Genomic DNA, 15,359 nt, shown 5'->3' with positions numbered 1-15,359 from the left:
GCAGTAATTATGACAAATAATTAATTAAGTAAGGCAGTAATTATGACAAATAATGATCTAGGTATAATGACACAGAGTTTGTGAAGACAGAGGAGTGAACAACTATCTGGTGTGTGTGATCACATAGAAAAGGTGACATCTGGGGGGCTTGTGTCTCAGTGGATTAAAGCTTCTGCCTTCGGCTTAGCTCATGATCCAGGGATCCTGAGATCGAGCCCCACATAGGGCTCTCTGCTCTGCAAGGGGCCTGCTTTCTCCTCTCTCTCTCTCTGCCTGCCTCTCTGCCTACTTGTGATCTCTGTCTGTGAAATAAATAAATAAAATCTTAAAAAAAAAAGTGACATCTGAAATCGTTCTTCAGTGATACATAGAAGCCACCCCTTCCCCCGACCCCCCCGGCCCTGTCCGCCGCCATGAAGTTTTTATTTCAGTTTTGCCCAGATTAACAGAAGAAGACAGAAAGGAGAAATTTGTGGGACCACTTTATCTAAGCTTGGAGCAATTTCTCCCTTACCAACCAATACTTGTTAAAACTAGGTGCTTCACTCTCTATTCTGAATAGAGGTGTCTCTTCATCCTCAGTATTTCGCTATTGCTAAGGAAGGAGCAGCTTACCTCCGTGTGACTTGGACTGGTTTGGCTGTCTTTTTTTCCTCATTAAAAGGCTTTGATTACAGTACTTTTCTTCAGAAATGCATTTCTGTGATGATACCCAGTAATGTGCTTCTGCCTACTGACAAAGGAGACTAGATTATATTACAGTGGCAAGACAGATTTTTCCATCCTGAGTCTCAGCTCTACATCCCTCCCATATTCTACCACATATTTTCCCTTTACATGTTCTCATTCCCCAAGTTAATAAAACTAAAGTTACAGGTGGACTGCAAGTTGATATGCCAACTTTTGATATTCAGACCTCCAAAGCACCAAATTTAACAAAGCAAACCAAATCTCTCTTTAACATATCATTAAATATTCCAAAGAGTAATAGATGAATGCTTTCCTATTTAGTGACTGGGGATTGTTTGGAAAATCTGAATGAGGCACTTTGCTTCTCCACCTCATTCCGTCAAAAAATCCTTCTCATATTTTAATATTCCATCATTGAACAGATTGACTTCTTTTTCATTCATAGTTCAGATATGTTCTAGTCTCATGTCAGTAAATTCATTTTCACCTAGACTAAGCAAGTTAGCAAGTTCAATAAAATTAAACTCATTTCACACTTACGATATGCTAGCCTGTTGTGCATCTTAAAACACTACACATTTTTATTAATGAAAATCTGAACCATGCGCTGAAAGAAAGATTAGGCTTCCTCTGAAATTGGCTCCTGCTCCATTTCTTCTCATTTGAATTATATTTCAGTAACCAATATACAAGTGAACTGAGCTTAAATAGTACTTCCCAATAATCAAAATAGTACTTACATACTCTTTGGTTTTATTTTTCTGACGGTCTATATAATAATTTAAACATTAAAATTTATTTGTCAGAAAATATGAAATAACACTAGTCTGAAACTCTTAAGAATTCTGTGCAGAATTTACCCAGCCCACTTTTGGATATGGGCTGATTTTCCTTTTAATCCCAGTTCTACTCCACATAGCTAAATTGGTGGGGTTTTTTGTGTGTGTGTATTCAAATCTAGAACAGAACCTTCCCCATTTTTTTGTTTCAGAGTGCTTAGGGAATCAAGTATGTAAAAAGCTTCTGATTTATGATTTATGGCACAATGTAAAATATATGGTATAATTGCATTGTTTAAATTTTTTGGAGTCGTTTATCCCTTTCCTAAAATAATAGAAATTATGGTTTCTCTTTCCAGAAAAATGTCTATACATGTAATAGTTTGCATTAAATTTTAGGGGATCTAGTGACCCTTCTGGAGTCTTCCTGTAGTTCAGACTCCAAGTTACAAAAGTCAAGTCTGGAAGGAATGCTACTTCACTCTGACTAGTTACTATATACAGCATGCCAAAGAAGAATTTAAAGTATTACCACATGTCAGAGCTTAGTTCTCAAGTTTTGTGAAATTGATAGAAAATGTCTGTATAGATTACAAACTGCAGACACTAGATGTTGTAACATCTCCAAACTCAAAAAAATTAAAAAATATAAGTAGCATAATTTACATTATAATGAATTTAACAAAGCCTGCCAGAATAATGGGGCCATAATGAATCATGGAGCTGCAAATTGGTTATCTGGTGACTATCTCAATGTGGAGACAGAATTAGATCCAACAAAATAGTTCCTGAAGTATGGTTTAGTACATGACAAGTTGTTCACTTGACAAATATTTATGGAGATCCCATTCTGTATTAGAAATTGTACTAGGGGCATCCAGGTGGCTCAGCTGATTAAGCATCTGCTTACAGCTCAGGTCATGATCCCTGAGTCCTGGAACTGAGCCCTGCAAAAGGCTCCCTGCTCAGTGGAGAGTCTGTTTCTCCCTGTCCCTCTGCCTCTCCCTGCTCATGCTGTCCCCAACAAATAAAATCTTAAAAAAAAAAAAATTATGTTACACAACAAAACTTAAAAGCTTGTAAAAAGCTTACAATTTGAAGGCATGAAAATTTATACTGGGGGTATAAAAACAAGTAAAGAAGCAATAATGATATTGGAAGATAGGTATTATGACAAGGATAAGTAAAGGTAGCTAATAGACTGAATACAGAGGGCATTTGGAAAGGCAAATGAAGACTTTCTAGATAAAATAATGAATAGGTCAGTCCTAAAGGATGAATAGAAAAAAACACATTAGTCTTAAAAATATGCTTAAAAAGTCAGCATCCTTTATGCCTTGTTACAAAAAACTGCAGTCCTTCATTTCTTCAGTCAAATGATATATCTAGATTCTTTTTTTTTTTTTTTAAGATTTTATTTATTTGACAGAGATAACAAGCAGACAGGCAGGCAGAGAGAGGGAGTGGAGGAAGCAGACTGCCCGCTGAGCAGAGAGCCGATTGAGGGGCTAGATCCCAGGACCCAGAGATCATGACCCCAGCGGAAGGCAGAGGCTTTAACCCACTGAGCCACCCAGGAGCCCCGATATATCTGGATTCTTTATGTATTTACCTATTTATCTCAACATGTTTAATTGCTATCTTTAAAGTTTTTGCCTTTAGGCATTATCTTTTGATATTCCATCACGGTTGATGAGAACTTGACTTTCTCTAATTACATCATCCTACTCCTTGCTCCAGGCCCCAGAACAAACATGAATGCACACCCACACACTTTCTTCCTAATGTATTGGTGTTTGTATTTCATTTGCATTATTTCCACTATGTAAATACAGTTTGTACTAAGATATGATGGCTAGACCTTTCTACATATTTCGTGTTAACATCTGTTCTGATTTGTTTGTATAGTTTTCTTTGTAATTATTATTAATTCAACCCTCAATTCTACCCCAGGTATGTGAGAGTCCTCTGAAGGTGTTAACACATTATTCTATCAGTTTTCATCTTCTTGAAGAACTCTGTCCTTGAGCCTTTTTTTTTTTTTAAAGATTTTATTTATTTATTTGACAGACAAGAGTTCACTAGTAGGCAGAGAGGCAGGCAGAGAGAGAGGAAGGGAAGTGGGCTCCCTGCTGAGCAGAGTCCAATGCAGGGCTCGATCCCAGGACCCTGGGACCATGACATGAGCCAAAGGCAGAGGCTTAACCCGCTGAGCCACCCAGGCGCCCTCCTTGAGCCTTTTGACCTCAAGTTTGATGGAGTCTGACTGCAGTTTGGACTGGTGGCTCTGTAGGCCTGTGATCAGGCTGTTATGTTGGGACCTCCCCTAACCACGAACTTGTAATTTCCTCAGCTTCTTTCTTGATATGGATTTCCTTTTTCTTATTTCTAATCTCTGGAGCAACTGAATGATAAATTACCATCTAGGAAATATCTTTAGAAGCCATTCTCTTGATTTTCTTTAATGGCCTTATTTCTGTAGGATGCATTTTCCAAAGGCTGCTTTAGAGGATACAGAGGTGGCAATATTTTGAGACTCTGGATATAGAATTCTACCTTGGCAATCTTTTTACCTCAGAATTTTCAGATCATTGATCTCCTGTCTTCTTGCTTCCAGTGTAGCCATTCAGAAATTTGAAGCTGTTCTATTCTTGACCCTCTATGGTTTTTTCCCTTGCTGAAAGTCGGTAAAATCTTTTTGTGTCTGAAGTTCTGATTTTTTAAAAATAATGTGCCTCGGGGCACCTGGGTAGCTCAAAGGGTTAAGCCTCTGCCTTCAGCTCAGGTCATGATCTCAGGGTCCTGGAATCAAGCCCCATATCAGGCTCCCTGCTCAGTGGGAAGCCTGTTTCTCCCTCTCTGCTTGCCTCTCTGTCTACTTGTGATGTCAGATAAAGAAATAAAATCTTAAAAAACAAAACAAAACAAAAACCTGCCTTAGAGTCCCTAATACCACATTTTAAATTACTAGAGCTCTTATTTTCATTAATATTCATCTTAAAAAACATTACTGCTTTTGTTTTCTAGCGTGCAACATACTTCTCAGTAAATGTTTGGTATAGTTGGATTCTTTCCCCTAATGTTTCTTCTACTTACATAGTGTTTTCTCTAAATTGCAGCTTTCTTCTTATTTACTACTTTTTCAAAAAATTTAGTTTCTTTTCAGTGTAACAGAATTCATTGTTTATGCACCACACCCAGTGCTCCATGCAATATGTGCCCTTCATAACACCCACCACCAGGTTCCCCCAGCCTCCCACCCCCACCCCTTCAAAACCCTCAGAATGTTTTTCAGAGTCCATAGTCTCTCATGGTTCATCTCCCCTTCCAATTTCCCTCAACTCCCTTCTCTCCATCTCCCCATGTCCTCCGTGTTGTTATGCTCCAGTGAAACCATATGATAATTGACTCTCTCTGCTTGACTTATTTCACTCAGCATAATCTCTTCCAGTTCCATCCATGTTGATACAAAAGTTGGGTATTCATCCTTTCTGATGGAGGCATAATACTCCATAGTGTATATGGACCACATCTTCCTTATCCATTCATTTGCTGAAGGGCATCTTGGTTCTTTACACAGTTTGGCAACCATGGCCATTGCTGGTATGAACATTGGGGTACAGTGGCCCTTCTTTTCACTACATCTGTATCTTTGGGGTAAACACCAAAGATATTTTGGTATTTACAAAATAAATACCAAATTGCAGGGTCATAAGGAATATCAATTTTTAACTTTTAATTTTTTTTTAAGGAATCTCCACACTGTTCTCCAAATTGGCTGCACAACTTGCATTCCTACCAATGGTGTAAGAGGGTTCCCCTTTCTCCACACCCTCTCCAACACACGTTGTTTCCTGTCTTGCTAATTTTGGCCATTCTAACTGGTGTAAGGTGGTATCTCAATGTGGTTTTAATTTGAATCTCCCTGATGGCTAGTGATGATGAACATTTTTTCATGTGTCTGATGCTATCTTTAATATTAACTTTCAGTTTACTGTTGACTGTCAGTTGGCAGGACAATGATGAATATCTCTGTACTCAGGGATGTCATTTCCATAAGCTTTATTATAAAGCAAGGATTCTCACCTTTTGCTGTATACGAGAATAATTAGAGAGAAATTTTTAAACCACAGATACTCAGGTTTTATACCAGAACGATTTAGCTAGTTTGCATAAGGAACAAAATTTAAAACTTCTCAAGTGATTTTGCTGCAATAAAGATGAATTATCACTGCTGCAGTGGCTTAGCTGAACTCAGAATCTCCGATGTGAAATCTGGTTCTTTTCTCATGAGTGTGTCAAAATCCCAAGAGAAAACTATTGGGTGTAAGCTTGGTTGCCATAGTTCTGGAAACCAAGTACGTGAAAGAGGCTGGGTTGGAGCTCATAATTCAACTTAAAAAACTTCCACTTAATACCTCTACTCAGTATGGCATCCCTGCCCATATTTTCTGAAGAACTTCTGTTTCATCCTCTCTAGAGAATAGAATCTTTTTTGACAGTTTAGAAAAGGCCAAGCTCTGTGGGATGACTTCTTAATATTAATTGCATTTTTAAAACATGTCTTCACACCCTCTCCTCAAATTCCAGGGATCTTTTGACTTCAATTACTGTCTTTCACGATTCTGTAATAGAAATAGAGTTGCTTCTTGGCTTCTTCACTAATATGTCTGATGTATCATTTTCTAGAGCTTCTCCATGTGGCTTTGGCTTATCCAGCATGGTCTCAGGGTTATCACACATTTTGTAGGGCATCTGGCATTCTAAAATACTATTCCAAAGAGGAAGTGAAAGCTGCCAGGCCAGTTAAGGTCTAAGACTGGCTGGCTGTATCACTTTCACTGTATTTTATTGGTCAAAGGATTCACACAGCCCACCAGATTAAAAAAGGTAGAGAAATTAATTCCACCTCTTATTAAGGGAATAGAATACACAAGAGAATATAGAATAAGATACATTCTATAGCCATATTTGGACTTACTTCCTTTTTAATTATATAGGATGGAAAGCAGAAAATATTTTGGAGTGGGAATAGCCTTCCACAAGAAAATCAATTCATAGATGGCATAGCAGACACTTGGTAAATTATACTGTCCACTGAAGACATGGAATTTTCAAAGATTATGTGAAGATCTATGTCCTTCCCTAAACATTCTAAAGGTATCAAGGACCCATCTTGTAAGAAGGTTCTTGATTTTAAGTGACAAGAAACAAGTAGGCAAATTCAAAATATTCATCCAAACATTTATTGAGTAAATTATATTGTCAAAGAAACTAGTGATTAATGAAAACCCTGCTTTAAAAAGCTTACAATCTAGTAGAACAGGCATAGATATCTGATACAAAAAAGTATAAAGGCAAACACTGTTACAATGTTATAAAACAAAGCCCTGGAGGAGCAGAAAGGAAACAATTTTGACTGGAAAAAAAGAAACATAATTCAACCAAAGCTGCAATTCACTGGCTGAATTTAGGTTATAAAATAAGCATAAAGAAAGTCACCTGCATGGCATGTTTGAAAAATGCTACATAAAATACTAAGTAGTCCACTGTGGCTAGAACACAGGATGAAGCACATCACAGAGGATCATATATGGTAACAAGTTTGGCTTTATTCTGTAGGTATTCAAGGGTAATTTCCAATTTCTGAGTTGGGAAAGTTAAGTAATGAGTGGATGATATAGTTAGATCTACAGCTGAAGTAAAAAGCTGACCGCAGAATACAGAATGATATGGAAGGGACTGAAAATATTGGCAAGGATTAGTTAAGAGACCCTATAATAATCCAACTAAGAAATAAAGTAGGGCAGAACCCCCAAATATATTTAGAAATTAACAGGTTGGAAACATCCTGAACTGAATATAGGCAAGCCAAGTAAATATCTTAAATATTTATAATTTATTAAGATTAAAGAAACACAACTAGTTTAATTATTCCTGAGTAAACTACAACCTTTAAGAGAAAACACAATCTAGACAATTAAAAACAGAATTGGAACATATTTTATAGTGACTTACCAAGGTTATTTTCATCTGTACTATTTATTTTAAAAAAGTACTGTAAAATGCAACATGGGAATACTTTAAAACATCTTATTAACTCTACCAATTATCTGCACATAATTTATGCAAAAATTTAAGGGTTTGTTTTTCTCCCATGGTCACATAACAAAGGTATCTTTAAATCAACATTTGTATTTAGCACTTATTTATATATAATACCAATTAATTTTATTAGCTTGAAAAAACTAAAGTGTGGCCAAAAATAATCACCATGAATTTACAAAATAATCAGTATACTATTTGCTACGCAGTCAACTAATATTTATTGAGCACCTCCTATTTTCCAGAACTAAAAACATGTTACTCACAGAATTCTCAAAACCCTCCAAGACAGTTAATAGTATTTTTTATAAAACAAGATGATAAAAGTATGAATCAGGCTGATAGGAACTTGCTCAATAATATTATCAGTAACATTTAATTATATTAACTGCCAATTTTAGAAGATCATTTTTTTTTAAAGATTTTATTTATTTATTTGACAGAGAGAAATCACAAGTAGACAGAGAAGCAGGCAGAGAGAGAGGGAAGCAGCCTCCCTGCTAGGCAGAGAGCCCGATGCGGGACTCGATCCCAGGACCCGGACATCATGACCCGAGCCGAAGGCAGCGGCTTAACCCACTGAGCCACCCAGGCGCCCCAAGATCATTATTTTTCACATTTCTGTTGTTCCAACTAAGTCTGCTTTCACATTTTAAAACATTCAAAGGGAGAGAGGCAGTATTTTTATTTATATCACCATCATTCCTTTCTACTTGTCTAAGAACATTACCACTTATCTATAGTTTCTTGCTTATAAATTTTAATAAAATATATATAAGTGGGCATGTATAATATCAAGTACTACTCTATCATTCTGTAATTTTAAAAATAACAAAAGCACACATTTTAAAAAGCTACACATTAAATAGATAAAAGCTGATTTCTAAAATGTAGTAATATATAGATTTTTAAAAAACTAACCTCATTAAAACTTTTGGTTTACAAATTATAACCTTAAATACAGAATGTTAAGATTAAGTGACTACGTATAATGATGGTCAGCTACATATAAAGTACTGAAATAACATATTGTTTTAAGCTTCAAGTACCTCTCCCATGAACTGGGCTAATGGATGGTTATTTTAGTTAAACTGGAATAAATAATAAAAGGAGTACTTTCCTTTATTATTACAAATAACTGTAGTCAAAAATCAAACATCACAGAATTCAATTTTGAGGATAATCCAACAGTAAATAACATCAAATACTAGCCAACATATAGTATTATGTATATATATATTACCTTATAAAAAAGTTGTTCTATTAAGAAAGTTATCTTAATAGAAAGAAAAGAAACTAAAGAGACGAGATTTAGTAAGTGCCCTTATTTTACAGATTACAGATTATGACTGAGGCTCAATAGTAATCTGCCCATGTGATATGCCAATGGTAGAATCAGGACTGATACCTCCATATTGTCTTTTGGGCTCCTTTCACCATATTCATGTTCTCTGATTTAAGGAATCATATTATTTATTCACTCTACTTCAATTTGGAAGATTACCAAGTAGAGAAATTTGTTCTCTACAGCCCAAGAACTCTCTAGTTTTTCTTAAAAATGAACATTACAAGAACAGGATGCAGTTTTTAACATTAGAACACTTTCTTAGCTTAAGATGAGAACTTATACAGGAAAAAGTTCACTTTACATGTAATTTGGTTTGGCTGCAAAAGCTCATATAAGCCATAGCGTTAAAACTTCTTTACACTCTATAACATAGTAACTTCATATGTTGTGAAATGGTTTTCTATAATCTTGACATTTTCTTCAGATAGCCAGTTTTCCTGTTTTAACTGCCGTATAAGAGCTTCCAAAGACTTCAATCTTCCAAGAGTTTGTTGTTCCTGTATCTCAAGAAGAGTTATTTTTGAATGTAGTTTAGAGACTTTCCGCCAGAGATGTTCCTTATTGATATCTTGTCTGCAGTAAGAATGTTCAATTTGTAAGACTTCTGTCTCATAGTCTATATCCTTATATAAGGAGCCTTCAGGGTCTAGATCTCCCATTTCCACGGTTTCTTTTTCAGTAGATACAAAAGAATTAATTGGTTTGGAATTTTCTGTGGGTACAAAAATGGTAATAACAGATTCTTTATTTGCATTTAATTCTTCAACTGTTTTAGTAATTGTGCTGACTAAGAATGGACTTTCCTGTGCTGACTTAATTTCCATGGAATTATTTGTAAAGTTTGGGTTAGCAAGATGATTTGTAGTTATTTCAAACACTTCTTGGGTTTCCAAAGATGGCTGAATATCTTCTGAATTTGAAGTTGTCAAAGTAATAGTTGTAGAATTTAGATTCTCAAAAGATGTGTGAAAACCACCTATATCTATGTCTTGGGTAACTGATGTTTCCAAGGTAGATACTGGTTTTTTAATATCTTGTTTAACCAGATTAAGAGTTAATATGTTATTTTGTATACCTTCTGGTTTTGGAGCTGGTAGCTTCACCAAAGTAGATGAATTAAGTAATTCTGTGTGTTCAGGGAGAATATCTGTATTAACCGTATTTTTCTTTAGCTCATTTGATGCAAATGATTCTTGTGACTTGGCTTTTAGGCATACTTCTTTCTCATCATCTAATTTTTTCTTCTGAGATTTTTTTTTTGAAGAGTCTTTTTCCTAGAAAATAACATTTTCAAATTCTAAAGATGTCCTCACTAACCTCTTTCTGTTATTAGTCAGTTCTGAGTATTTAATTATAACTTTGAGCAGTATATTGGTCAAGTCAATTTACACAGTTAAAAAATGTTCTAAGCATATAACAACCCATACATACTTTAAAGTGTTTTTTAAAAAGTATTAAGCATATTCAATACATGATGGAAATATTTCAGATCACTCAAATACTAGTAACAAAATCTCAGATCATTAACTTATGTTAATAACTTAATGATTTATGTATGTTATCTTTTGTTCTTCAGTTTAAATTTTTTTAATGGTTTAAAATTTTTTAATTACCATACTTTTAGTGAAAGTGTAAATTAATTTTCCTTTTTTCTTAAGTATGTTTTCCAGCAGTCACCTTTCCCGCTCCCTCCCTTAACCTCATTACCTGCCACCCTGCAACCTACCACCCTGCTCAGCATTATCCCCCACTCCTCTATGTTCTTCCTCCAATACCTGATTGTCTTCAGGCAAAGAAAATATTGTTGGAATTGCAGTTTGTTTCAAATATCGAATACCCCATCTGACGTCAAAAGAGTCAGGAGTAAAATGGTCACTACACAGGAACTGGTATTTACTGGGTACCCATGAATCTCGTTTCATATTCTTTAACCATTTTTCAAGTCTTTCTTTGTCATGTAGAGGAAACCTGAAATTAAAAAAGGAAAACTTTGCTGTACTTTTTGCAAATTCCAGGAATGCATATATAGGTAATCTATGCATTGAGTGCTGCAAAAAAGCAAGGCAACAATCCACACCATGTAAGAGCATCTTCAGGGCATCACTACATCGTCTCTATAGTAAAAATGGCTAAGCTAGAAGACAAAGCTTTTCAGAAGAATGGCTGGTAAGGGCACCTGGGTGGCTCAGTCAATTGAGCATCTGACTCTTGATTTCTGTATAGGTCATGATCTTGGGGTTATGGATCAAGCCCCACATTGGGCTCTGCACTGAGCATGGAGCCTGCTTGAGATTCTCTCTCTCCCTCTACCCCTCCCCCTGCTCCTGCACACACATGCACATGCATGCTCTCTCCTTCTAAATAAGTAACATCTTAAAAAAAAAAAAAGGCTGGTAAAATATAACAATTCCCTTCAAGTAAAATATGTTCCAACAAAGGATAAAATCTACTCGTATTTTCTGTGGATTATATTTTATTTTTATTTTGTTGTATATTTTGCCTGGAACTATATAAATTACAAAGTCCCATTCAAATGTAATCTATACTGACACAACAAGTGAAATGGTGTCCTGTCTGTAATTCAAGGAAGTACTAAACTTTAGGCTCTTATTAACATTTAAAAAATAAGAAGTTAGTTCAAATAAGTGACTTAATTGACAATCACTACTAAATCTTATAAAACCGCTAATATTCTATTCCCTTTACCACAGTCAGCCTCAATTCTACCCATATGTAATTTAGTCTAGTATTTCTAAACTGAGAACCCTAAAATTCAAGTTTTGAAAGAAAACTGACACAAGAACTAAACACGTTGTAAAGAACACTCAGATGTTCTCTAACATGAAATAAATGAAGGAGAAAATAAAGAGATAGGTAAGACAGTTCTTTATATGTGTTGTTCCTGTGCCAACAATAACCTTTAGAGTTGGTGCTAACACACTGGAATGTATTTTATAGGCAACACTGGGCCAATGAAAAAATGAGAGAAAACCTTTTCCTACCAGTCTAAAGAGGTTTCAGTTAAAACTGTATTGAACAGTTAACACTATTTCTTTCAATGATTTTATGAGTCTAATATCCTATTAAAAAAAAAAAACTTAAGGTTTTTTAAAAAATAGCATAAAATATTAAAATTTAATTAGGCTTTAAAGCCTAAAATTTAATTAGGCTTTTAATTAGTATTTAAAATAGGCTTAAGGTAACTTAAGGTTTCTCATACAAAAAGCAGCAATTACACATTCCCTCTCAATCCCGGACATTTAGTTTATGGTTTATAATAGCATGCCTTCCGCCATCCAGCAAATATTGATAACTTTATAAGATGCTAAGGAAAAGGGAATATGGGTACTTTATAGGAAATAATTTTTAACCCCAATACACTTATATGGAAAAATCAATGATCTATCTTTGAAGTTCTCACCACAGATACAACATTCATACATTGTTTGAAAATTCTTTAACCTTGCACACATCAAGAATTCAGGTTCTAAGTATAAGAAACATAACCAGAAAAGGCATTTAAAGACAAAGAGTTTTTTCAGAGGACCTGAACTCTGTTAGCCATTGAAAAGTACATACAGGGTGCCTGGGTGGCTCAGTGGGTTAAAGCCTCTGCCTTCGGCTCAGGTCATGATTCCAGGGTCCTGGGATCGAGGCCCGCATCGGGCTCTCTGCTCAGCAGGGAGCCTGCTTCCTCCTCTTTCTCTGCCTGCCTCTCTGCCTACTTGTGATCTCTCTCTGTCCAATAAATAAATAAATAAATAAATCTTTAAAAAAAAAAAAAAGAAAAGTACATACATTTACTGCTACATCTAAACTGAGAATAAGCCCTTTACAATACTTTCACATGTAATCTCAAGTACAAGGATGCTGTCTGTTAATTATTTCTATTGTTCCTATATACTATATTACCAAACAATTTTAAAAAATCACTCTATGAATATCCTTGTTGTAACAGGAATGCAGTGCTTTCTCAGCAGGTAAACCTCGAAGCAGTCTTCTGGAATAGGTTTCCTAAACAACTCAGTACCTTTGCAGTAGTTCATTTTGTTCAGTAATTTTGTTTCACCAGCTTATTAATTCCCAAAAAGGCACAAAATAATCACAGTATAAACTCAAGACTATATGCACACATAAGCTGAATTCTCAAATTTATATACAGTACAGCTTGCTACAGTGTTAGCATTAACAAATTCAATTCTTCAAGTCTGGTGCTATTAGGGAAATAAAACTGATTCAACTTTTACTTGGCAGATTACACATGGAAATAAAAAAAACTCATAAAAAATCCAGTTTCAGTAAATTTACATTTTGAGGAAAAAAAATCTTTATAATTGACTTCCTCTGACAATATTATTTTAACCTCCTTAAAAACGGTAACTATGGGCGCCTGGGTGGCTCAGTGGGTTAAGCCGCTGCCTTCGGCTCAGGTCATGATCTCAGGGTCCTGGGATCGAGTCCCGCATCGGGCTCTCTGCTCAGCAGGGAGCCTGCTTCCTCCTCTCTCTCTCTCTCTCTCTCTCTCTGCCTGCCTCTCTGCCTACTTGTGATCTCTCTCTCTGTTAAATAAATGAATAAATAAATAAATAAATAAATAAAACGGTAACTATGGAAAGATTTAAAGAATCTGGGAGTCAGGTTTGGTCATCCACCCCCCCCCACCCCAATGAAGGCTGAGTAAGTCTGGGAAATGGGGCTAAATCAAGTTCCACCTGATTTGTTAAAGCCATAGCTTTCAAGATACTAGCATTTCCCCCCAAATCCCTCTCTGCACCTTGTGGGCTTCAACTGGGAAACAATCCTGGAAATACTGCCACATGTGAATTATCTCAGGTTATCAGGTTTCTTCCCACTAGTTAAGATAATGGGAAGCAGGGGCGCCTGGGTGGCTCAGTGGGTTAAAGCCTCTGCCTTAAATTCAGGTCATGGTCCCAGGGTCCTGGCATCCAACCCCGCACTGGGCTCTCTGCTCAGCAGGGAGCCTGCTTCCCTTCCTCTCTCTCTGCCTGCCTCTATGCCTACTTGTAATCTCCGTCAAATAAATAAATAAAATCTTAAGGAAAAAAGAAAAAAGATAATGGAAAGCAACCGTGTCCATCAACAGAGAGCTTCTGGTCTAAAGATAAACAGACTTCACAAAATAGCTAGAAAAAAATGAGAGAGCAAAAGACGACCAGGTTAGAGCTAAATGATATATTTTCACAAACAAGAAAAAAGGAAATAGAGTATTGTAAATATGTTGATTCTTATGTATATTAAGCACGCACTGAATGTCAAGTGCTCCTTTTACCTATTTATACACTACATGAAGTAGGTACGATTAATATCTCCACTTTACAGGTGAAAGATCTGAGGCATACAGAGTTCAAAGTATTTGCAGAAAGTCAGTCAGCTACAGAGTAGTGGCGCCAGGTTTTGAACCTACTGAGTCTGGCTCTGGAGCCTGGACTCTAAATGCCTACACAATACTGTTTCCCTGTTCTTCTAAATAAAAATGAGTACTTCTGTGGTTTCACGGAACTAGTTCCTGGCAGTAGGAATTTGGCACAACAGTTACCCTGTTCTCTGTACGAATGAAGAGTATATAGAGAGCCCTGAGCAGGAGACCGGTTGTAATTCCGGCTCTCTCACAAAACTTTCAATAATCCTTCTGAAAGCCCTTAGTTTCCTCGGGAGAAAAAATGTAATTAAGGAACATCTGTGTAACCTCACAGAAGGCGCAGGTTAACTGCTGGGTGCACCTTGCCGCTTGGCAGGTTTGAGGTGTACCTTAGTTGGTGGTTAACGCCCTTTATGACACAGGAGATCAGCTGAGGTGGGAAAAACACTCCGAAAACCACGGAGCACCGCCCAAACTGCACATTTTTAAGGGCTTAACACCCCCAAAAGGCCCCTACACCTCGCCAGCAGCCCCGCGACCTTGCTCAGTTAGAACCCATTTCTAGGGAAACTAAATTCGAGCCTTCGCGTCCTCCTCCGGCGCAGTGAAGGAACACGCTGGGAGAGCAGAGGACGAATTTCCAGACACCTCAAACCCTAGCCCCAGACGCCACAGGACCGCGGTCCAAAGGTAAGGCGGACACTTCTGCTCCAGGGACAACTTACGGATAAAAACTCAGCTTCCGGTCTTTGCTGTTTCGTCCCCGACGGTTCTTACAGCAAATCGCTGCGCAATACCGAGGCATCGCGCGGGTGGGGCCCCCCAAATCAGGGCCTGCGACAGGGCCCGGGAACCTCCTCGCCAAGATATAGGAGAAAATCCCGGCCTCACGAGGCACTGCGCCTGCGCCAGAATCGGCCGAGCGGAAAGGCGTCGCAATCGTCGACTCACTTCCGCTTCTGCGGGCTGCAGCACCGCCCTTTCTGGAGGTTGGGGCCGGAAGTGATGCACAGGCTGAGCGGCAACAACAGTTTTCCACGTGCGCGTAGGGCGCCAG

The 15,359-nt window shown here is 37.1% G+C and overlaps 1 protein-coding gene across 1 annotated transcript; it reads right to left on the bottom strand.

Moving 5' to 3' along the window:
- Positions 1–6,692: 6,692 nt before the first annotated feature.
- On the bottom strand, positions 6,693–15,251 carry THAP5 (THAP domain containing 5). Its single transcript, XM_082693096.1, has 3 exons — positions 15,028–15,251; positions 10,698–10,890; positions 6,693–10,196 (listed from the first exon to the last, which is right to left on the bottom strand). Exons 1-3 carry the CDS (start codon positions 15,105–15,107, stop codon positions 9,285–9,287), a joined length of 1,185 nt encoding a protein of 394 aa, XP_082549222.1. The 5' UTR covers positions 15,108–15,251; the 3' UTR covers positions 6,693–9,284.
- Between the last annotated feature and the right edge of the window lie 108 nt (positions 15,252–15,359).

The sequence above is a fragment of the Mustela nivalis genome (assembly GCF_964662115.1).
Source record: "Mustela nivalis genome assembly, chromosome: 12".
Taxonomy (NCBI): Eukaryota; Metazoa; Chordata; class Mammalia; order Carnivora; family Mustelidae; genus Mustela; species Mustela nivalis.
The sequence above is the reverse complement of the archived record's forward strand: the minus strand, read 5'-3'. Positions and strand labels throughout refer to the sequence as shown.

Coding starts and splice junctions, on each gene's coding strand:
- THAP5 (XM_082693096.1), bottom strand. CDS start 15,107: ATGCCTCGGTATTGCGCAGCGATTTGCTGTAAGAACCGTCGGGGACGA. Junction 10,891..15,027: donor CGGAAGCTGAGTTTTTATCC/GTAAGTTGTCCC, acceptor TTTTAATTTCAG/GTTTCCTCTACATGACAAAG. Junction 10,197..10,697: donor CTTTGCCTGAAGACAATCAG/GTATTGGAGGAA, acceptor GTTATTTTCTAG/GAAAAAGACTCTTCAAAAAA.